The 22,851-nt window shown below is 37.3% G+C and overlaps 1 protein-coding gene across 1 annotated transcript in view; it reads left to right on the plus strand.

Moving 5' to 3' along the window:
* Positions 1 to 22,851, plus strand: part of WASHC2A (WASH complex subunit 2A) — a 71,295-nt gene that overhangs the window by 43,816 nt on the left and 4,628 nt on the right. The window contains exons 19-27 of the mRNA XM_049790767.1: positions 2,235 to 2,337; positions 6,699 to 6,878; positions 8,526 to 8,654; positions 8,782 to 8,877; positions 9,996 to 10,118; positions 11,253 to 11,315; positions 11,540 to 11,752; positions 20,500 to 21,108; positions 22,156 to 22,333. Coding sequence (XP_049646724.1) covers positions 2,235 to 2,337; positions 6,699 to 6,878; positions 8,526 to 8,654; positions 8,782 to 8,877; positions 9,996 to 10,118; positions 11,253 to 11,315; positions 11,540 to 11,752; positions 20,500 to 21,108; positions 22,156 to 22,333 — 1,694 coding nt within the window. The remainder of the gene's footprint in view (positions 1 to 2,234; positions 2,338 to 6,698; positions 6,879 to 8,525; positions 8,655 to 8,781; positions 8,878 to 9,995; positions 10,119 to 11,252; positions 11,316 to 11,539; positions 11,753 to 20,499; positions 21,109 to 22,155; positions 22,334 to 22,851) is intronic.

Here is a 22,851-nt window from a genome sequence, read left to right on the forward strand (position 1 = left end):
TCTTTTTATTTCTTGTCCAGAATGCTTAAATAGAAACATTTCTTGATAGAAACCCCGTTTTCCTTGTCATCTAGAAAGTTCTCTACCTATCAATCTTGCACATATTTTTCTTTGTAATTGAGAGGTCAAAAAGCTGAGATTCAGTAACTTTATTATAAATTTGTTTATTTAGTATGTATCTATCTATGTATTTCCATTTCCCAATGAAGCTATTGGAACCAGAGAAACTATTTAATAAATATGAATACAACATTAAAAAAAAAAAAAAGAAATAGAAGTGAAGTTTATTATCTTTGTTTTTTTCTTTGTCTTTGAGATACCCTAAAAATATAGTTTGGTTGAGCTTATTTGTCATTTAGGTAGATAGTTACTTAGTTTTATTCAGTTTAGTTTGTTTAGTAAATAGTTTGCTTTAGTGTGCTTAGTTTTGAAGACTCCTGTGAGATTATTCTCTGCAGTGTTGTGCTATATCACAGATTTTGCTGGTTCTGTGCATTAGTACTTGGACTAAAGCCAGAACAATATGTGGAGGCAGCATGGTGGAGCATGCTACCAGATTAACTATGAATTTAGAATAATCTTCATACTAATATATTTTTTCTCTCTGCAAAAATATGATTACTTAGAAACTTATTTATGATATAATTACTTAGAATACTTACATATGATTACTTAGAAATTTATATGATTACTTAGAAACTTGTCTAATGGTGATATCATAAAGACACTATTTAATAGATGTACAAATAAATTCTATAGAATTGGTAATTCTGTACATTGTAGTTAAGCTTTATTTTTTTACTATGTAAATTTTCTATTTCTGAATATTTTCATCTCTTCAGATGTTACCTTTTCTACCTTTAGAATCTGTTATTTTACCCCTCGATGTATCTTGGGCTTTTGCTTAAAGGCATGGACTCTAGAACCCCTCCTCTAATACCTGATACTCGCTTTTTTTTTTTTTTTTTTTTTTTTTTTTTTGGTTTTTGGGCCACACCCGGTAACGCTCAGGGGTTACTCCTGGCTATGTGCTCAGAAGTTGCTCCTGGCTTGGGGGACCATATGGGACACCGGGGGATCGAACCGCGGTCCGTCCAAGGCTAGCGCAGGCAAGGCAGGCACCTTACCTTTAGCGCCACCGCCCGGCCCCCTGATACTCGCTTTTGACATTCCCAGTTTTCTCAATAACCTGTTCAATTTATCTAACCTCTGTGGGTTTAAGTTTCCTGACATGTTAATAAAAATAATTATTGCACTTCTTTTATAGGATTGTTGATAGGATTAAATGAAATGCATACCAACAACAAAAAAAAACAGGGGGTGCAGTTCAATTATATAGCATCTAAGTTACTTGCCTTACAAATTTCCATCCAGGGTTTGAGCCACAGCACCCCATATAGATCTCTGAGCTCCACTCTGGCCAGATGTGATTCCTAAGCACAGAGCCAGCAGTAATCCCTGACCCATTAATAGTTAGAACCCTGTATATTCAGGATTCCCCATAGTCATTACTACTCTCTGATAGTTTTATGAGCTTGCATATTTCTGTATCTTAAAAGGGATTGATTGGTGTTTTTTCTGGCAGATTTTTATTGGCCACCATTTGTAGGTGAGGATGCAGTTAAAGAGAAGTTAGAGAAATGAAGTGAGGCGAATTAAGTTGAGTGAGATTTTGGATATGCTTACCCAACAGGAGGGTAAAAGATGGGTAGATAATAAAATGTGAAAAGGGACTCTGATTTCTGAAGTTTTGAGAGACAGGGGATAGGGTGAGATGCTTGTAGGGTCGAAAATAAGCACAGAAAGACAATAAGGTGTCCTTAAAGGTGTGGTTAAGTGTGAAAGGAAGAAGCGTAGTAGTTCCCGGCCCTGTCATTTTCTGACTGCAAACTTCAGAAATGAGCACCTTTTCTTCCTGGCTCTTCCTTTGCCACAGAAAATGGAGACAAGGAATTCTCCCTTTGAGAAAGTTTGAGTGTTGTCTTTCTTAGTCAAGTCAACGGGTAGCATCTATACCAGTTTGGAATATGAGGAGGGCTCTGGATTCTTCACATAAGGCTGAAAATTAAATTAATATTGATGACTAAATATTAATTGTGCCAACTTCAAAGGTTTTTCTTGTTTGCTTTTAGCTATGTAAGTTCACAGAGTTGAACATTTTGATGCTAGATGTGACTTAGAGTGAATCTTCAATTTTAAAAATACATTTTCCTTTCATCATTTGTTTTGCATAGCCAAAAGAAGTCCCAGAGAGCATCTCTCCTCTTTGAAGATGACGCTGATAGTGGAAGCTCTCTGTTTGACTCTCTTCCCACACCGGTTCCTCCTGCAAAGACGGTATTTTAAGAAATATATTATTTTGGTTTTGTCTACACTTGACTATACTCATGGGATGCCGGGGCTTGAACCCGCTTCCGTCCTGGGTCAGCCATGCAAGGCAAATACCCTACCACTGTGCTATCGCTCTTACTCTGACTTATGTGATGCTGGGAATCGAACCCAGGGTCCCTGTGTCAGTCATGCACTGTAGCACTTTGAACTGTTGCCACACTATCCCACCCTTTTCAGCCTTACAGCATATACTTTAAAAAGTATAACATTGGTGCCGGAGAGATAGCATGGAGGTAAGGCATTTGCCTTGCATGCAGAAGGTCGATGGTACTAATCCCGGCATCCCATATGATCTCCCAGCCTGCCAGGAGCGATTTCTTTTCTTTTCTTTTCTTTTCTTTTTTTGGGCCACACCTGGCATTGCTCAGGGGTTGTCTGTTCAGAAATAGCTCCTGGCAGGCACGGGGGACCACATGGGACACCAGGATTTGAACCAACCACCTTTGGTCCTGGATCGGCTATTTGCAAGGCAAACGCTGCTGTGCTATCTCTCCGGGCCCCAGGAGTGATTTCTGAGCATAGAGCCAGGAGTAAACCCTGAGTGCTGTCGGGTGTGACTCAAAAACCAAAAAAAAAAAAAAAAAAAAAAACGTATAACATTGTAAAACTGTCAAAAATTTTATCATGCAAATGAAATCAGCTTATCTTTAAGGAGTTTTTAAAAAAACTAGTTTGAATGTCATTTTCCTTGGTTAAAAGATCATAATTATATGAATTTATTAAAAAATTAAAAAATGCCTTATTTCTTTTGAAACATTTTGCATGTTGTTGTTTGACGTTCAAATGAAATCCTAATTAAAAGTCTTCCATATCCAGGGGCCTGAGTAGGGGCGCATCAGTAGGGTATGTGCCTTGTATGAGGCTGACCTAAGACCGACTGTGGTTCGATCCCCAGTGTCCAATATGGTCCCCCAAGCCAGGAGCGATTTCTGAGCACATAGCCAGGAGTAACCCCTGAGCATCACCAAGTGTGGCCCCAAAACAAAAACAACAACAAAAAGTCTTCCTTATTCAAATTTGACTTTATTCTGTCATTGATATTACCAGTACTCTGCAACCTAATTAGGAAAACAGATGAGAGATGAGGTCAAATGCTTCCGACATTGTTCCGCACTACTTCCTACTTGGTATAAGCACCATGAGTACTTGTGGATATAAATTGTAAACCTTCCAAGTTCACAAACAGCTGTATGGTGGCTTTTAATGCATAGCTGAAAGAAGAAAGGGATAGAGATATAACTAATATTTATATCAGTAAAACAAATCAAACTTATTAAAGAGAACAGAAATATCTTTTTGGGGGCAGGGATTTGGGCCACACCCTTTGGTGCTCAAGATTTAACGACTGGCTCCTCACTCAGATATCACAGGGCACTGGGGATTAAATTCTGGTTGGCCACATGTTAAACATTTTATCTATTACTGCTCTGACCCCAAGAACAGAAATACCTTTACTTATTACTACTAGCTAAACCTTGCTTGAAAATGAGGATTTACTTATGTAGACAGAGGCAAGACATAGAAGTATGAAAGCTTACACTAAGTTTAAGAAGTATTAAGATAGAGAGCTTGCTTTGCATGCTGCCAACTGAGGTTTATTTCCCAGTAAACCATATGTTCCCCCAAATCTTTCCAGGAGTAATCCTTGAGCAAAGAGAAGGGAGTAAGGTCTGAGCACTGCTCGTGTGATCTCAAAACAAAAAAAACCAAGGGATAGTGAGAAATGATCAGGTGCAGATGGATTAAGGTTTACAAGACAGCAGGTGTTGGCCATAGCATTTGTTTAATGCAGACTGGAAGTTTGGGGTAGGAGATGACTTATGTGGGTATTTTATTTCAGCAAGACACATGGGATGAAACTCTAAAACAGAACTGTATAAGGAGAGAGACAGGAAAACTAGCAGATGTCTGAGTGGCAGAGTAAAAGATTACACAAATTGTAATCTTGAGTTGAATATAGACAACTTGAGTTGTATATAGACAATTTCTATTTATATAGAAATAAATACATAGACAGTGGCAAAAATTCAAGTGCTGAGTCCTCAAGTTGAGGCAGTTGTGTTCATTGCTTTTTCTTTCTTGTAGCACATCTTTGGCATGTCCTGTCATTCCTTACAGAGGACTGTGGTTTTGATTTGTTCTGTACATATTCTATCTATTATAAGTCAGCACACTTTTTTTTTTAACTTGAGGATGTTATTTACTGTCTTGGTAGAAAAAGGCAATTATTCCTGAGGAACCAACTTCATTGTTTAGTGATGAGGAGAAGGAAGTACACAAGGGAGTGAAGCCTGTGACTAAGAAAGTTTTGAGTATTAAAGACTCATCAGAACTGGGCAGAACTCCCATGGCTGACGAGTCAGGAAAGGTGAACTTTCTTTTCCTTTGTGTGTTCTATTTGTTTTGTGGGTCACACAATGTTCAGACTTTACTCTGGCTCTGTGTTCAGGGATCACTCCTGGCAGGGCTCAGGAGGCCATTTGAAGTACTAGCAATTGAATCTGAATCAACTGCTTGCAAGACAAACACCTTACCTGTATGCTATTTCTTCAACCCCCAATGTTCTGACGCTTCTTTTCTTCTGAATGTTCTTGTGAAACACTCAGAGGTATAACATTTACCTTGATCTGCCACCAAACATATATGTTTCATTTGTTGAAAAATTTTATGACACTAAAGTTTAAAAAAGAAAATATCTAAATATATCTTTAGGGAAACCTTCTGCTTGACTTACAGAGTCTCTCTTAGGCACATGTGCATGTACTGTAGTGATGTGTGTTTTACCTATTGCGCAGTCATTGTATATCAGCTTTACATACATATTGCCTTTCTCCATTGTGTTATTTCACAAATATTCACTTTTAATTTTTTCCTTCTACAAGTCTGCTTTTTCACTTGTCCTCTCCAAGCCTGTGTTCTCTCTTGAACACATATCTCACTTGCTTATTTCTACACTGGAGAAGCCTGTGTTCTTTTTCAAATATGTACTCCTGTTCTCTCCCCTCACATCTTTCTAAATAAGTTTCTGTAAAAAGCTTTGCTTTGCCGATCAAAAAAAAAATTAAATTACAGCTGTCTTCGAAGCCGTATGTGTTTCCAGTTTAACCAGTTTGAAATCATGATACAGCTCACAGTCAGTGGCACATTTTGGGGTAGATTGTTTTTTTTCTTATTGGCTCATAGAATAGGTTTTATAAAGAAATTCTAACCCAGAATTTGAGAGAATTTGAGATTCTCTTAATTGGATGATAAAAAAAAAACACGTCTCTTGTGATTTATTCTGATTTTGACAATTGAGTATCTCCTTGGTAGTTTTAAAATTATTTTGGGTGGAGGAACCACACCCTGCCAACTAGAGTTACTATGGGGCTACTCCGGTATCTGCACTCAGGAATAATTCCTGGCAGTATTTGGGGGACTATATGAGATACTGGGGAGTAAACCTGGGTCAACCGCATGTAAGTTGAGTGAGTACCCTACCTGCTCTGCTAACTTTCTGCCCCCTTGTTTGTACTTATTACATTATATATTATATTATATTATATTAATTATATTAATTATATTATATTATATTATATTATATTATATTATATTATATTATATTATATTATATTATATTATATTATATTATATATTAACTACTAGAATATAAAAGATCTATCTCCAGTGATTGGCTTGTTTATTATTGCTATAACTTAGAATGTAGTTCCTGGTTATGGTGAATATGTAAAACATATTTCTTAGTAAGAAGGAGGAACCCATAACTTTAAACTGATTAGAAAAATTATCTTTGGTGATGAATTATTTGTATTCTCCATTTGGATAGCCATTAAAAATTATCTCAAGGGCTGGAGCAATAGCACAGCAGTAATCTGTTTGCCTTGCACGTGGCAGACTTGAATTCATTCCTTGGCATCCAACATGGTCTGCTGAGACTACTAGGAGTAATTTCTGAGCATAGAACCAGGAGTAAACCCTGAGTACCCATCCTTAAAAGAAAAGGCAACCCGAAGTTCATCTCAAGCTCATGATGGAAAACCTAGGTTCTGGGTATCAAACCAGATGGCTCATCAGGCATTGCTGGGAGTGGCCCCCAAAGTCACTGGGAATAGCTCTAGAGATTTACAAAATAAAACAAGAAAAGAACAGGCTTTTAGAGGATATTAAAAAAGCCTTAGTGTTTTATTTCCTAGAAGTAGTAGTGCTACTGCCATGCTCTGAAGCATGTAAAGATGGAGTTTGGGAGGTCATGTGATAAAAATGTTTATTTCTAGATATTCATCTTTTATATTTTTCTTCATTTCCAGGAAAAACTTTTTAACAGTTCTAGTCAGGAACCAGTCAATTCTGATTTATTTTCTTCATCATCTCCTTTGGACAGAGGAACCAAAACTAGAACAAAAACTGTTCTTAGCTTATTTGATGAGGAAGAGGATAAAACAGATAATCTACACCACATCCAACCTTTAAAGAAAGAAGCAGGAAAGGTGAGCAGAAAGGAATAAAGGTCCAAATCTCTAGAAGAATCAAAGAATCTCATTTATGGCGTTAGTGAGGTGCTATAGAAATAAGGATTTTGGCTTCTTCACCATCTAACCACCATTTATTAACTTTTTAAATAGCCTTGTATTGGTAAGAAGATAGAAAAACTGGAATCATTGTTCATTTCTGCTGAGAATATAAAATGGTATAGCCACTCAGAAAAATTTGGTAATCCTCTATCATTGTTATAAGTAAGTTATCACAGGACCTAGCACTTTTACTTAAATATTTATCTAAGAAAAGTGAAAACATATTTACATGGAAATTTGGGGGTAATATTCCCAACAGCATTATTTATTTAGCAAAAAATAATGGAAACAACTCAATATTCATCCTTTGATGAAAGCTAAGTTCAATGCAGTAAACACATTCAAGGAATATTATTTTATAAGAAAAGGAATATGTAGTACAAAGTACAACATGGATGATTCTTGAAAACATGCTAAGAGAAACCATTGACAAAAGAGAAAAGATCTGATTCCATATCTTTGAAATGTCCTCAATAGAAAAATCCATAGAGGTCAGTGGTTGTTTATAACTGTGGGAGAGTGTTAGACTAGATGGGAATGGGGAGACTGCTAATAGATTAGTTTCTGTGTGGGATGAGAAGTCATCCAAACCTAGTTTTCGGAGATGTTTGCACAATTGAGGATATAATAAACATTACTGAGCAACGTATTTTAAGTAACATCTCAACTGAGATCAGAAATAGGTTTGGTTTCAGGATTGCTAGTGCTTTCCAAATTGAGGATCTAGTCCATATTGATTTCTACAAAAAATTATGAATTTTTGGTAGCAATATCAGTACAGCCATGTTTATAAGAGCTATACACTGTGGATATGAATAATTTTTGGTATTTCAGTCTTTTAGTGTGTATTTGAACTTCATGCTATGTTGACTTTGTACTGTTTTTTTTTTTAAATTTGAGTTTTCCCCTTTGCAAGATGAAATAATTTATCATCTAGTAGTAGTAATAACTTTGAATGTGACATGTTTTGAAATGTTTGGGGGTTTTTTTGGTTCTAATTTAAGATGTAATGCTAGAAGAAATTGGGTTGAATTTTAAAACGTTAAGTGTGAAGCCATTATAGTCCCAACCAAGTAATGTCAATATTTTCAAATGTGAGATTTGATTCAAATGTAATGAGCTCGTGGAGTCTGAAGGTAACAGAGATAGCAAGTGGAGAGACATACTGGAAATTTAACTGGCACCCTAGTGCCAGGTTTAAAACTTATAATAAGTTAGATACAATCCATGACAGCTTTATGTAGTTTTAGTATTAACTGTGTTTTCCCTTTGGGAATGAGGTAGAACTTGTTTAATTTCATATTTTAACCTCCAAAATGTTTCAGTACAAAACAGCTGGATTGTTTTTGTGTATGTTATCTGTGTATGTACCTATAGACCTAGTCTCTACCAATTTGGGGTGAATTCATACTATTATGATGTGTGAAAAGTGTCTAGTCTTCAGCCTTTATAAGTAGAAGCTCCAGAGGATGTTTGATTTCTCATCTTTGCAGCTATAGTATGATCTCCTCGAGGTAAATCCTTAGACGTATAAACACATTTAGACTTCCTATTTTTTCCCAGAGTCCTGATCCTGATACCCGTCCTAAGAGCACAGGTGTCTTTCAAGATGAAGAGCTGCTTTTTAGTCACAAACTCCAGAAGGACAATGACCCAGATGTTGACCTTTTCGCTGGCACCAAGAAAACCAAGGTCAGTTCCAAATGGTTCTCAGTTTAGTACCCTTATAATTAGTATTAGATATTATTTTAGCAGTTCATCTTACTCAGTAAATGTTTTTGCTTTGGAATTGACTTTGATATTTTTTTGTCTGTTTCAGTTATTAGCACCAAATGTTGGGAGCCTGTTTGGGGATGATAATGATGATGATGATGATGACGACGATCTTTTCAGCTCTACTAAGTCCCAGTCTTCGGTACCTGTCTTCTGTTTTCAATTCTGGGGTGTGTGGGAAAGGAAAATTAGTGTCCACTAATACCAGAGGTTCCCAGAGTTACTTGGCGTGGTTTCCTAACTTACTTGGCTTACCTTACCACCACTTTTTCCAGACAACATGCTTGTTACTCCCCCTGAAATTACTTTCCTTGTGTGATCAAACAGAAAATCCTCCTGCCTCCTTTCCTGTTTCACTGAGGCTGCTTCTTCTAAGCCTTCACTTCCCAGTATTGCTTTTCATCCTCTTCCTCCTCCTTCTGGGGCAGTATTGTTCATTATGGGAAACTGAGTTATAAAATTAAGAAAACGACACAGACTTGTGGTTCTTATTAGTAAACGAGCAGCTAATCACATGCTGATGGAGGTGATTATTTCTATCTTATGATCCTCACATAAAAACATCAATCAATATGGGTTTTCTTATTTTGTTACAAATTGATTTTTTAGTTATTTAATTAAAAGAGCAGTTTATATAGCATGAAGATTAAATAGTATGCCTTTGAGGGGCCAAAGTGATAGTACAGTGAGTAAGATGTTTGCTTAACATCTGGAACCCAGATTTGATCCCTAGCACCCTCTTCATTTTCCTGACCACTGCCAGGATAGATACCTAAGTACAGAGCAAGGAATAGTTTTTGAGCATTGCTGAGTGTGACCCCCAAAATGGAAATAAATATTTTGCCTTTCAGTTATAAAACTTAAATACTTCAGTATGTGATTTCCCTCTCCTGGCTCCATTAGATTTTATTTGTGCCATCTTATTATTATAGAACCCCTAAGAAAAAATAGAAAATTCAGTCTCTAAAAAGCTATTTCTTTTTTTTTTTCATGTTTTTCATTTATTTAAACATCTTGATTACATATATGATTGTGATTAGGTTTCAGTCATGTAAAGAACACCCCCTTCACCAGTGCAACATTCCCACCACCAATGTCCCAAATCTCCCTCCATCCCACCCCACCCCCACCTGTACTCCAGACAAGCTTTGCAGTTCTAAAAAGCTATTTCTAAAATGACATGTTAAAGTTAGGGAAATCCTTATTTGAGAAATGACTTTAAGACTTGAAAGTCAGGTTTGTTTGTAACTTTTCTTTAAGATACAGGAGAAGAAGAAGATAGTGAAAAAAGATAACCATGTTCCATCTTTAAAGAATCAAGAACATCTTGAACGAAATCAGGGTATCAAAGAAAAAAGCGTATGGAAACTGGAAACACCTCAGGTTAGAACTGATATGTTTAAGGGTTTTCAGCTCTCTTCCATGTGTAAGTACAGATTAACTGTCATGGATACCTATGTTTATTTTGGAGTTCTCTTAATTTGAGAAGCAAATAGTATCCAGGATCTTTTCATTTTACTGAAAACATTTGTTTTGTTTTGTTTTGTTTTGTTTTGTTTTTTGGGTCACACCCAGCAGAGCTCAGGGGTTACTCCTGGTTCTACGCTTACAAATCGCTCTTGTCAGGTTTGGGAGACCATATGAGATGCTGGGATTCGAACCACCAACCTTCTGCATGCAAGGCAAATGCCCTACCTCCATGCTATCTCTCAGGCTCCTATTATTGAAAATTTAAGGCTCTGTGTATCTGATCCTTCCACACACCACCATGAATCTATACTTTGTATATTTGATTCAAGATAAAATTAAATACGGTAGTATGAGGAATAATTTTTCCTCTTGTACCTTCATTTCTTCTTCTGGATTGTCTTGAAATAGTACAGTGACATTAGAGTTTATTATGAAAAAGCATATAATTTATTTTTCTTTCTCTATTATCTTTTCTGCAACATTTAGGTCTCATATTCATGGTTTTTTTTCTGAGAACATACCAGTCTGGAGACCAAGTTCTGGTTCTGTCTTACAGTAGTTCACAGTAGTTCCTGGATGTCACTGAATGAGGATTCTTCTTTTCTCATTTATGAAAATCAGATTCTAGGCCTAGCATATCTTCAGTGACTCATCCCAGGTGCCAGCTTTCACTTCAAGCACTCTGCTTTTGGTGAATTCTTATATGATCCATGATATTTGCTCTGGAGAAACATCTTGTTGTTTTGCCAAATGGTCAGGTTTTCGTGCTGTGATATACTATAACTAAGTATATTGCTTGCAATCTATTTTCTTTTGTTCTATGTATATATTTCCACTTGGATAACAGATAAGGAGACATATAAGAAGTGTATAAGTAGATTGTTTTGAGGTCCAGGAGAGATTTGAATGTCTTTACCATATAGAATTTGAGAATGAAACAGTTCTACTTCACCAAAGTTTTGTTTATGGGTATATGTTATGATCCAAAAAAATATTTTCTCTTTGTATTTATCCAGTGGAGTTTTAACTGGGTGTGATTTTTCACAGGACTCACCAGATCCCACTTCATTTAAAACTAAAGAGCCGACCTCCCGGATCTTGAAAATACAAGTAATTATCTAATACCTCTACAATCTTTATTGCCTGCTTTTGATATCTATAAACTTGTTTTTACTTGCCAGCTTCTACCCAACATTTTCTTATTTTTTCCCCATCTGCTATTGTTGCTTCTTGTATGCAGTTCTAACATCTGAATCACTCATGTGTAACAGTAATAGCAATAGGCTTCCAGGTTTGAGAAAACATAGTGGTTGAGTTTTATTTTTCTTCTTTAGGCAAATTTAGCAATTGACCCTGAAGCCTTGCTGCCTGGCGCAACCCCTCAGATGTCTGGAGTGAAGCCTGTTTTGCCAGAATTGGGTTTCCCTTCATCTGAACCTGGAAGAATTCACAGTCTGGAACGTATGTCCACTGTTCCTGATAATAGGGAGGACGGTGTGAGTTTTGATCTTCCAGCTCAGGCAGATACCTTGCACAATGCAAACAAGGTAATGAAACCATTTTTCTTTCTGGCTGGCTATTTTAAGGATCCTCACCCTTTTTTCATTTTTTCTGACTCTGCTGGACTTCCCTGGTTCTTAACCCATGTTTCTACTGCGTGTATTAGTTACTTTTACTTCTACGTACTAGCTACAATGAAATCTCACCATGTTTAGGTTCTCCTCATTGTGACCAAGGGTTGGTTGTTTAAACACAAAGAAAATAGTGTTTCTCTATTTGTTCCTCACTGTTGGGAGCAGAACATTTGAGATCCTTTATAGTCTCTGCTAACTTTAAAGTCTTCAGTTCCCTACCCAATTTTCAACATCAGCTAAACTCCCAATCTCACTGGACAGTGTTCCCTGAACACATACTCTGTCTGATCTGCTACTGCCGTACTTCACTCTGCTTCCTCCCTTAGGAATTTTTTCTTCATCAGTCCTGTTCAAACTTACTGTGTTTGTGCTGTTTTTCCTCTTTGTTCTTCAGGGCTCAAGATTTAGAATCCCCTGGAATAACTCCCGAGTATGGTCCCTTCATCTTGCTCCATAGACTATGCAAATATAAACTTTAGAAGATTTTTCTCTTATGCTAGATGATTTTTTTTGGTCCTAGCTAGTCTTCCTTTTCAAGAATATACCTGATCTCTGAGTAACCAGCAGAATTTAGTAAGCCCATGCACATATGTTTATGTTCTCAACTGTGTTTTTCTTATAAAATGAAGTTTCCTCCCCACACTTTTGAAAAAAGTTAGTTTTTGTTTTGGGCCTTTGGTGCTGAGGGATCATTCTTGACTGCTCACTACCAGTAGTGAGCCAGGAATTAAACCAGATTGACTGTATGGTAGGCAAGTGACATATTTGCTGTATTATCTCTCCATGTACCTCAAACCCCTATTTTTTTTTAAAATTGTGGTAACATTGATTTCTATTATTGTATTTGTTTCAGGAATTCTTTCTCATAATTAAAATTCTAAAATCTCCCATATCTCTTGGGCCTTCCACTCTTACTCCCCTTACTCGCGTCTGCTCTGCCAGTCTAGGTATTCTGATCAAACCTACAGATTGCTTTTGTCTATTCCCTTGCTTTGTTTTTTTACATATACAATCAAGACCTTTTGTATTTATCTTTCTCTAGCTTATTCACCATTACAAATCCACACTGATGTACGTATCAAGTGTTCTTGTTTTGTATAACTGAATATGAACAGTATTCCATTGTGTATTTATAACAGTCTTCCCACCAACAGCCAACAAGGATTGTTTTTTGTTCACAGCCTTTGCCAACACCACTTCTTGCTTCTTATCTTTGTGATTTAGACCACTACCATAAAAACTCCTTTTGGGGGGTGGGTTGCTGGTGGCTATGAATTCTTTTTTTTTTTTTTTTTTTTTTTTTGGTTTTTGGGCCACACCCAGTAACGCTCAGGGGTTACTCCTGGCTATGTGCTCAGAAGTCGCTCCTGGCTTGGGGGGACCATATGGGACGCCGGGGGATCGAACCGCAGTCCGTCCGAGGCTAGCGTAGGCAAGGCAGGCACCTTACCTTTAGCGCCACCGCCCGGCCCCCTTGGCTATGAATTCTTAAGATTATTTATGAATTTCCTTTTTTTTGGGGGGGGTCACACCCGGCAGCGCTCAGGGGTTACTCCTGGCTCTATGCTCAGAAATCACTCCTAGCAGTCTCGGGGGACCATATTGGATGCCGGGATTTGAACCACCAACCTTCTGCATGAATGGCCTTACCACCATGCTATCTCTCCGGCCCCCATATTTATGAATCTCTTTTTTTTTTTTTTTTTTGGTTTTTTGGGCCACACCCATTTGATGCTCAGGGATTACTCCTGGCTAAACGCTCAGAAATTGCCCCTGGCTTGGGGGGACCATATGGGATGCCAGGGGATCGAACTGCGGTCCTTCCTTGGCTAGTGCTTGCAAGGCAGACACCTTACCTCTAGCGCCACCTTGCCGGCTCCATGAATTTCTTTTAGATTGGCAAACACAGTCAAGTAGTTTGCCCAAGTAGAGAGTACTGTTTGAAAACTATATGTGCATTTTGAACTTTTTTTTTCGAATAACTATTGTTACATTTACGGTAAGGTTTTTGATTTCTAATCCATATTTTGTATGTGAAATAGTTAAGATTTAAATTATTGTTTGTTTACTTGATTTAAATTATTGTTTTTTTACTTGAAGAAGACACACCATAGGTAGGTTTCCTTTTTTTGTTGTCTTACATTTCTGTGCTACTTAAGACTTATTTTTAACTAGCTTTTTTTTTTTTTTGAAATCATCACCAAAATTTCCCAAGTCTTTTTTAATTTGAAATAGATTTGTATTAAAATTGAGGGCAGACAGCGAGGGAGCATAGAACAGAAAGAGGTCAGCCTCGAAGAAAACCTGCGGTGACTGGACCAGGGCACAAAAAGAGCTCGACAAAGTGGGTGATATGGGATGAGAGCCTGTGAAAAGAAAAAGCTAGGCTGCAAGAAAAACCAGCAGTGGTGGGACTAAGGCATCCTGAAAGGAGGTCAAGTTCGAGGTAAACACATGATGGTCACAGGACCTGAGTGCCATAAAAAGAAAGCTTGGCATAAATAAAACTAATGGTGGGAGGATACTGCACATTTCTTCTAGTCAATGAGCACCAACCCAAAATATAAGGAACTCTTCTATACAGCAAAGTTCACAATGAGAAGACAATTTATTCACAATTAGTGAATAAAGGAGGTAATTCTGAGGATCCAGCTAGTACCAGCTACCTGTATAGCCTCTCTGATAAAGACTGTAGAGAGGAAATGAATGTTGAGGATGTTCAAAGAACTCAAACCATTGAACGGACAGCCAATAAGATTCGAGGATATGAGAAAACTTGGGCCGGAGAGTTAGCATGGAGGTAAGGTGTTTGCCTTGCATGCAGAAGGATGATCCCAGCATCTTATATGGTCCCCTGAGCCTGCCAGGAGCGATTTCTGAGTGTAGAGCCAGGAATAACGCCTGAGCGCTACTGGGTGTGACCCAAAAACCAAAAAAAAAAAAAAAGAGAAAACTTCAAATAGGTGATAGAACTGAAAAACTTGGTAAGCTCTATGACAAACTCACTGGTATGCCTCACAGGCAGAGTAATGGCTTACTGAGGGCAAAATTAGTGAGCTGGAAAATGAACTGCATAACACCTTAATAAAACAGAGAGGTTGGAAAAGAACCTTAAAATAAATGAACAGAAGATGGAAAAAAATCCTCAAAATAAGTGAACAGACAGTAAAACTCTGGGATAATTTCAACAGAAGCAATACAAGAATCATTGGGATCCAAGAGATCCAGGAAGAATATGCCCACAAAGAAGCAACAATCAAAGATATCATTACTGAAAAGATCCTGGAGCTGAAGAGTGCATACACCCACACCCTGAATGCCCAAAATGTACCACCTAAAAGAGACCCAAGTGAAAGTACCACAAAGACATCCCAGTCACAGTGATGAAAACCATGGATAGAGATAGAATACTAAAAGCAGCGAGATCAAAAAGGAAAATATATACAAAAAAAGCAACCTTAAGATTTACAGCAGATTTATCATAAGCAACATGCAAGCCTGAAAGAGTAGAGGCATATAGTGAAAAAATTCAATGAATTGGATATATAGCCAAGAATATTTTACCCAGCTAGTCTTTCATTAAGGTTTGAAGAAAGGATACACAGCTTCATGAATAAACAACAGTTCAGAAATTTTACAGACTTAAAAGCAGCCTTAAAAGATGAACAGATGGGTCTACTTTAAGCAAGATAAAACTAACAAACACACCAAACATTTACAAAGATGGCACAAAATCCCATGACAATAATCTCTCAACACCAATGAAATAATACACCAGTTAAGAGACAGTGTGGTGGGCCCGGAGAGATAGCACAGCATTGTTTGCCTTGAAAGCAGCCAATCCAGGACCTAAGGTGGTTGGTTCGAATCCCAGTGTCCCATATCGTCCCCCGTGCCTGCCAGGAGCTATTTCTGAGCAGACAGCCAGGAGTAACGCCTGAGCAACGCTGGGTGTGGCCCAAAAACCAAAACCAAAAACAAAACAAAACAAAAAAAAGAGACAGTGTGGCAAAATGGATCAGAAAACTGAATCCAACATATTGGTGCCTGCAAAAAAATACATTGGAATAATAACAGCAAATGCAGACTCAAAGTCAAAGGTTGGAAGACAGTCTTTCAAACAAACAACTCCCTTAAAATGGCTGGGGTGGCCCTAGTAATATCAGACTACTTAGACATTAGATTTAAAATTGTTCTAAGAGATAGAAATCATTTCTTAATAATCAAGGGATATGTACATCAGGAAGAAATCACACTCCTAAATATGTATGCATCCAATGAGGAGTCAACATTATACTTAAAAACAACTACTAAATTTAAAGAAAGATCAGTTACAATGCAATAATAGTTGGAGTCTTCAACATTGCTCTGTCAACTCTAGATAGATAAATCGGGCTAAATTTCAACAAGTATATACTGGCTTTCAAAGAAGAAATGGAACATAATGGCTTAGTGTATATATGTACATAGATTATATATATATGTGTAATTTATATAATCTATCTATCTATCTATCTATCTATCTATCTATCTATCTATCTATCTATCTATCTATGTAGAGGGCTTTTCATCCTACAAAATCTGTATATATTTTTCTCCAGTTCACATGGGACATTCTCCAAGATCACGTGCTGTATCATAAAACATACTTCATAAAATCAAGAGGATAGAAATTGAATCAAATATTATCAAAGACTAGGATGCACTGAAAATAAAAGTGAATTATAAGAGACATGGAGGAATGACTTTAATACTTGGAGATTAAACTGCTCCTCTGGTGGGTTGGAGAGGGAAAAAAGATTTCTAGGAACAAATGAGAAAGAAGATATAAATTATCAGAGTATGTGAGAAACAGCAAAAGCAGTAGTTTTTTTTTTTTGGTTTTGTTTTGTTTTGTTTTGTTTTTGGGTCACACCCGGCAGCGCTCAAGGGTTACTTCTGGCTCTACACTCAGAAATCGCTCCTGGCAGGCTTGGGAGATCATATAGGATGCCAGGATTTGAACAGCTGTCTTTCTGCATGCAGGACAAACATCCTACCTTCATACTATCTGGCCTCAGCAGAAACAGTATTAATAAAATCTATAGCTTTCCCAACATTCATCAGGAAGGGCCTATATAAATACCATAGAGACACAGCTTAAGACATTGGATAAGGACCAATAAAATCAGCTGAAAGCAGGCAGGCAGAAGGATAATAAAATTTAGAGCAGAAACTAATAAACTGGACACCCAAAAACAATTTAAAAGGCCAGTGAAAGTAAAAGTTCGTTTTTTGAAAAAATAAACATGGTCGATAAATTGTTTTGTATATAGTCACACAAAGATTGCAAGGCTCACAAAGAAAGAGATTTAGGAAACCAAATTTGAAATGAAAGGGAAGATGTCACTACAAATACTATAGTATTTCAGTGTAATCATAGATTTCTTTGAAAATCTCTTTGCCACAAAACAAAAGAACCTAGAAGAAATGAATAAATTCTTGGATTCCATAACCTCCTAAAGTCGAACAAAAATGATTTGGGATAACTGAACAGATCTATCATGATTTAGGAAATTAAAATGGTAATCAAAAAGCTAAAATTTTCAGAAATATCCATACTAAAACCACAAAGGCCCAGATGTATTCACCACTGAATTCTTTCAAATCTAAAACCAATCCTTATTGGGCTCCTTCTGGAAACTGAATAAATACAAACATTCCCAAACAGTTTCTATGAAACTAACATCATCTTGATACCAAAAGCAGACATACCATAAAGAAAGAGTGCTGATATCCCTGATGAACAGATGTAAAGATCCTCAACAAAATACTAGCTGTTAAATAGAATCTAACAGTTCATCAAAGAAGATCATACACCATGACCTGATAGGATTATTTTAGAGAAGCAAGGATAGTTTTATTTGTACAAATCAATCAGTATGGAACACCACATTGTGACTAATGAAATGAGTAGGAGGGAGAGGGATAGACATAATAATCTCATTCATTTGTAGGATATGAGAAACAAAATGATAATATTGTAATAATATTCAATGACAATAGAGATGAGGGCCTGGAGAACCTGTTCATTGTGGGAAGCTTGCCAGAAATAATGGAGAGTGTAGTTAGGGCAGAGAAGGGATCACAATGACAATTGGTAATGATGATTCTGGATAAGAACTGTACTCCTTTCTTAACAGTATTGCAAACCACATTGTCTAGATTAGAAGGAGTATATAGTGAGAGAGAAACAAAATGTCTGCCCCAGTGGCGGTAGTAGGGAGTGTGAGAGGGAAGCTAAGTACATTGGTGGTGGGAAGTATGCTCTGGGGACAGTTTTTTAATATTGTATGATAAACTCAATCATGAACAACTTTGTGCTTTTTTTTTTTTTATATTCCCATTACCAATAGCCATTGTCTTTCTCTTCCCCCACTCCTACTTGGCTTCAAGACAGGCATTCTATTTGTCTCACTCACTACCATTGTCATGCTAGTTATTAATGTAGTTACTTTTCTAATTGCACTCAACACTCTTAGTGGTAAGCTTCATATCGTGGGCCAGTCCTTCTAGCCCTCTGTTGTTTCTGGGTATTATTAACATACTATCTTTTATTTTTCTTAAATCCCACGGATTAGTGAGACTATTCTGTGCCTATCTTTCTCCCTCAGACTTATTTAGCCCAGCATAATTGTTTCCATGTCCATCCATGTATAGGAAAATTTCATGACTTAATTTTTTCTGGAGGCTGCATAATATTCCATTGTATATATGTACCACAGTTTCTTTACCCACTCATCTGTTGTTCTGGCTATTGTAAACAGCACTGCAATGAATATTGATGTGTAGAAGGCAGTTTTGTGTTGTGTTTTTGTGTTCCTAGGGTATATCCTTAGGAATGATATAGCTGGATCATATGGAAGCTCAATTTCTAGTTTTTTGAGAAATCTCCATATTGTTTTCCATAATGGCTGGACTATACGGTATTCCCACCAGCAGTGAATGAGAGTTATTTTCTCTCCACTTCCCTGCCAGCACTGATTGTTTTTGTTTTTCTGTGATGTGTGCCAGTCTCTTTGGCATGAAATGGTACCTCATTGTTGCATCTCCTTGATAATTAGTGATGTGGAACATTTTTTTCATGTGCCTTTTGGCCATTTGTATTTATTCTTTGAGAGTGTCTGTTCATTTCTTCTCCCCACATTTTGATGGGCTTAGATTTTTTTTTCTTGTTAAGTTATGTCAGTACCTTATATACCTTAGATGTTAGCCCCTTTTCTGATGGGTATTGGGTATTAATAGTCTCTCCCTTTATGTGGGAGGCCTTTGTATCCTAGTCACTATTTCCTTTGAGGTGCAGAAGTTTCTCAGTTTAATGAAGTTCCATTTGTTTATCTTTGCTTCCACTTGTTTGGACAGTGGTATTTTCTACTTGAAGATGCCTTTAGTTTCAATGTCATGGAGTGTTTTACCTACGTGTTCTTCTATGTACCTTAGGGTTCCAGTTCTGATGTCAAGGTTTTCATCATGAACAACTCTATAACTCAAAAAAAAAAAAAAAAAACCCAACGAAAACCAACTGTATTATGACCAACTTTGTATTCATGGTATTTAAATAAAGTAAAAACATAAATAAAAAATAATGTGAATGTATTTATAAATAATATTTTCAATGTACATTTTAATATTGGCATGCCCTTTATTATAAAATATGTGCTTCTTTTTATATTGTATATTGATATATATTTGTCAGATATATATTTCTTCATATATTATGTATTAATTTCCTTTTACATAATTACTTGCTTTTTTGTTTCTAATACTAAAAACTTTCTATTAGTTTTTTCTTAATCCACATAATTTGTGTAAGGAATTAATTTTTTTTTTATTTTGGTTTTTTGGGCCACACCCGTTTTATGCTCAGGGGTTACTCCTGGCTAAGCGCTCAGAAATTGCTCCTGGGGAGACCATATGGGACGCAGGGGGATCAAACCACGGTCCTTCCTTGGCTACGCTTGCAAGGCAGACACTTTACCTCTAGCACCACCTGATCAGCCCCAGGAATTAATTTTTGATCTTACAGTAATACTAGTGTATTGTAGCAGAAAACGCATATTAAAATTTCTGACAATAACAACAAAAATTTAAGGGCAGAGGTCCAGAGTGATTGTATAGTGGGTATTGCATTTTTCTTGCACTAGTGACCTGGACTCATTCCCCAGCATTCCAATGGTCCCCCAAACCTGCCAGGAGCAGTTTTTTCATTTAGAATCAGGAATAACACTTGAGTACCATCATGCGTGGTCCAAATACCCCCCAAAAAATTAGGAAAGAAAAACTGAGGGCATTATATGGACAGGGTTTGTACTTGAACATTGTCTCTCAGAAGACTAGAGTGGGGATCACTAAAGGATTAACAATTGCTTTGTTTTTGTATTGTGGGTGTGATTAAAATAGAAACTATTAAATATCGTTTGACATCTTTAAAAATATCATTTCTTTACTATGTAAGTGTTAGGACTTATTAACTCATCAAATTGCATGTATATTACTTGTTTTATAATTTGTGGGGGGGGGTTTGTGTGTGAGGGGATAGCATGGAATCCATTGTCTTATAATAATAGCACTCCATCTCTGAGCTACCCACTTCCCTACCATGTGTTTTTTCAACTTTCCAGAATCGTGTCAAGGTGAGAGGGAAGCGCAGACCACAGACCCGTGCAGCTCGGCGGTTGGCTGCCCAGGAATCCAGTGAAGCTGAGTACATGAGTGTCTCTAGGGCACAGTTATCTGATGATTCCCTTTTACCAAATGCCTGTCAGCCGCAACTTAGGACAGCTGATGGAGAGAATAGTTCTGAGGATGCCTTGGCAACTGCCACTCCAGCTTGGACTGGTGATCAGGTGTTTGGAGTGGACAGAAAACCCTTTGTGAAATCACAGGGACAGCCTCTTAAAGATGACTTATTTGATTCTGGTGATATCTTTTCCACGAACACTGACTCTCAGTCCACTGGGAGAACAAAAGTGAATATGAAGGCTGCAGATAATCCAGTCAATCCTCCTGGGAGACTTAAAGAAAAGAGCCCCATGTTTTCTGCTCTAAGTGAGACAAGCAGCGATGAAGATCTCTTTCAGTCTGTTAAACCAAAGCCAGCAAAGAAAACTATTTCCTTCCCTTTCCTGGCAGATGAGGACGATCTCTTTATAGAGCAGAAAAGCACGAAGACTGTATCAAAATCCTGTAGTCAGCAAGATGTTATCTCCAAAACTCAAGATATTTTTGAGGTAATACAACATTTTGGCTCAGTAGGGCTATGGAAGCTATTAGATTTGTTTTGCAGACAATTATTTTTTATCCTCAGTACTTAAAATTAGGTGCTCTTACTAATAACTCTGAAACTTAGAAGTAGTTTCAAAATTTGTTTCATAAAAGCAGTATGTAGTCATATATGCTGGTACAGGCTTAATTTACATCAGAATATTGTTATAGTCAGATTCCTTGGCATATCATGTTGACATATATATAGCTATCTCCATATATCTCAATGTTTAACCTTTTCTTAAGGGAAACTACTCCTAAGCTTTAGCTCCTGTTCATTTTGCACAGGCATTAAGGCCTTCTGTACTTATGTTTAGTATGCATGTTTCTGCAGTATCTGGGTAATTAGAAACACAATAAGGTATAACCAGAGCTCTGCTCCCTAGATCTCTTGGGTTAGATTATCAGAAGTACAAGGAATCAAGATACATATTTTGATGTGGTTTGGAGGGGCGGGGTGGCAGGGATTGGCATATTCTCTAGTACTCATGGCTTACTCCTGGCATTCTCCAGGAACCATATGAGGATAAACTTGGATCAGATGTGTGCAAGACAAGCACTTTACCTCCTTTACCATATTTTGAGATGCTTTAAGTGCCATAAAATAATTAGTTTTGGGGGCTGGAGCAGTGGCGCAAGGGGTAAGGTGTTTGCCTTGCCCGTGCTAGCCTAGGACAGACTGGGGTTCGATCCCCAGCGTCCCATATGGTCCCCCAAGCCAGGAGCGATTTCTGAGCACATAGCCAGGAGTAACCCCTGAGCATCAACAGGTGTGGGCCAAAAACAAAAAATAGTTTGGGTAATTGGGAGGGGCAGGAGGTGCTCCTTCAGTTAGGAAATGTCAGAAAACTTCTCTCTTATAGTAGAATCTGAGCCGGCCTAGAAGAATGTGAAGGATCTATCCTAGTAGTGCTCGAAGTAATTTTAAAAGCACCCTAGTGCTGAGAATTTCTACATTTTTTTTTAATTTTTAAAATTCACAATTGATTTTGCTTATCTTTGACTTTTTTAAGGATGATATATTTGCCACAGAAGCAGTTAAACCCTCACAAAGAACAAAAGAGAAGGAAAGGAAATTTGAATCCAACATATTTGATGATAACATTGATATCTTTGCCGACTTAACTGTAAAACCAAAAGAAAAGTCCAAAAAGAAGGTGGAGCCCAAGTCTATATTTGATGATGATATGGGTAAGATTGATTTTCTCAAATGACATGGTCATCACTATTTCTCCTACAACCTTTGCTTGACTCTTTCCTGGGAATTGTGTGTGTGTGTGGTGGGGGGGTTGTGCACCAACGTTCAGCAGTGCACATTTCCTGCCATCAATGCCCCCAATTACCCTCCCACCCACCCTCTTCCACTTACCTCTGGGGCAGGAAATCTTTCTCCTTTTATATCACTGTTTCACTATTGCTAATGAAGGAGTACCATGCCTAACACTACAGTCCCTTTTAGCATCCATTTCTTGTTCAGAATGATCAGTTTCAATTGTTATTATCATAGTGGACCTATTCATGGCCATTTACTACTCTACTCGTTTTTAAAAATAATTTTGAGACCAATGTGAATTACAAGTCTTTTACAGTTATATTTAAGGTACATAGTGACAGTGAATTAGGATATTTTTTAATAATCATTCACTACTCTTTGTAGCAAGCCTTGTGCCATGTATTGTTCCTCCTGGCCCACATCTCTTGTCTCTGGA

Source organism: Suncus etruscus, chromosome 17, assembly GCF_024139225.1.
Source record: "Suncus etruscus isolate mSunEtr1 chromosome 17, mSunEtr1.pri.cur, whole genome shotgun sequence".
NCBI classification, from domain to species: Eukaryota; Metazoa; Chordata; class Mammalia; order Eulipotyphla; family Soricidae; genus Suncus; species Suncus etruscus.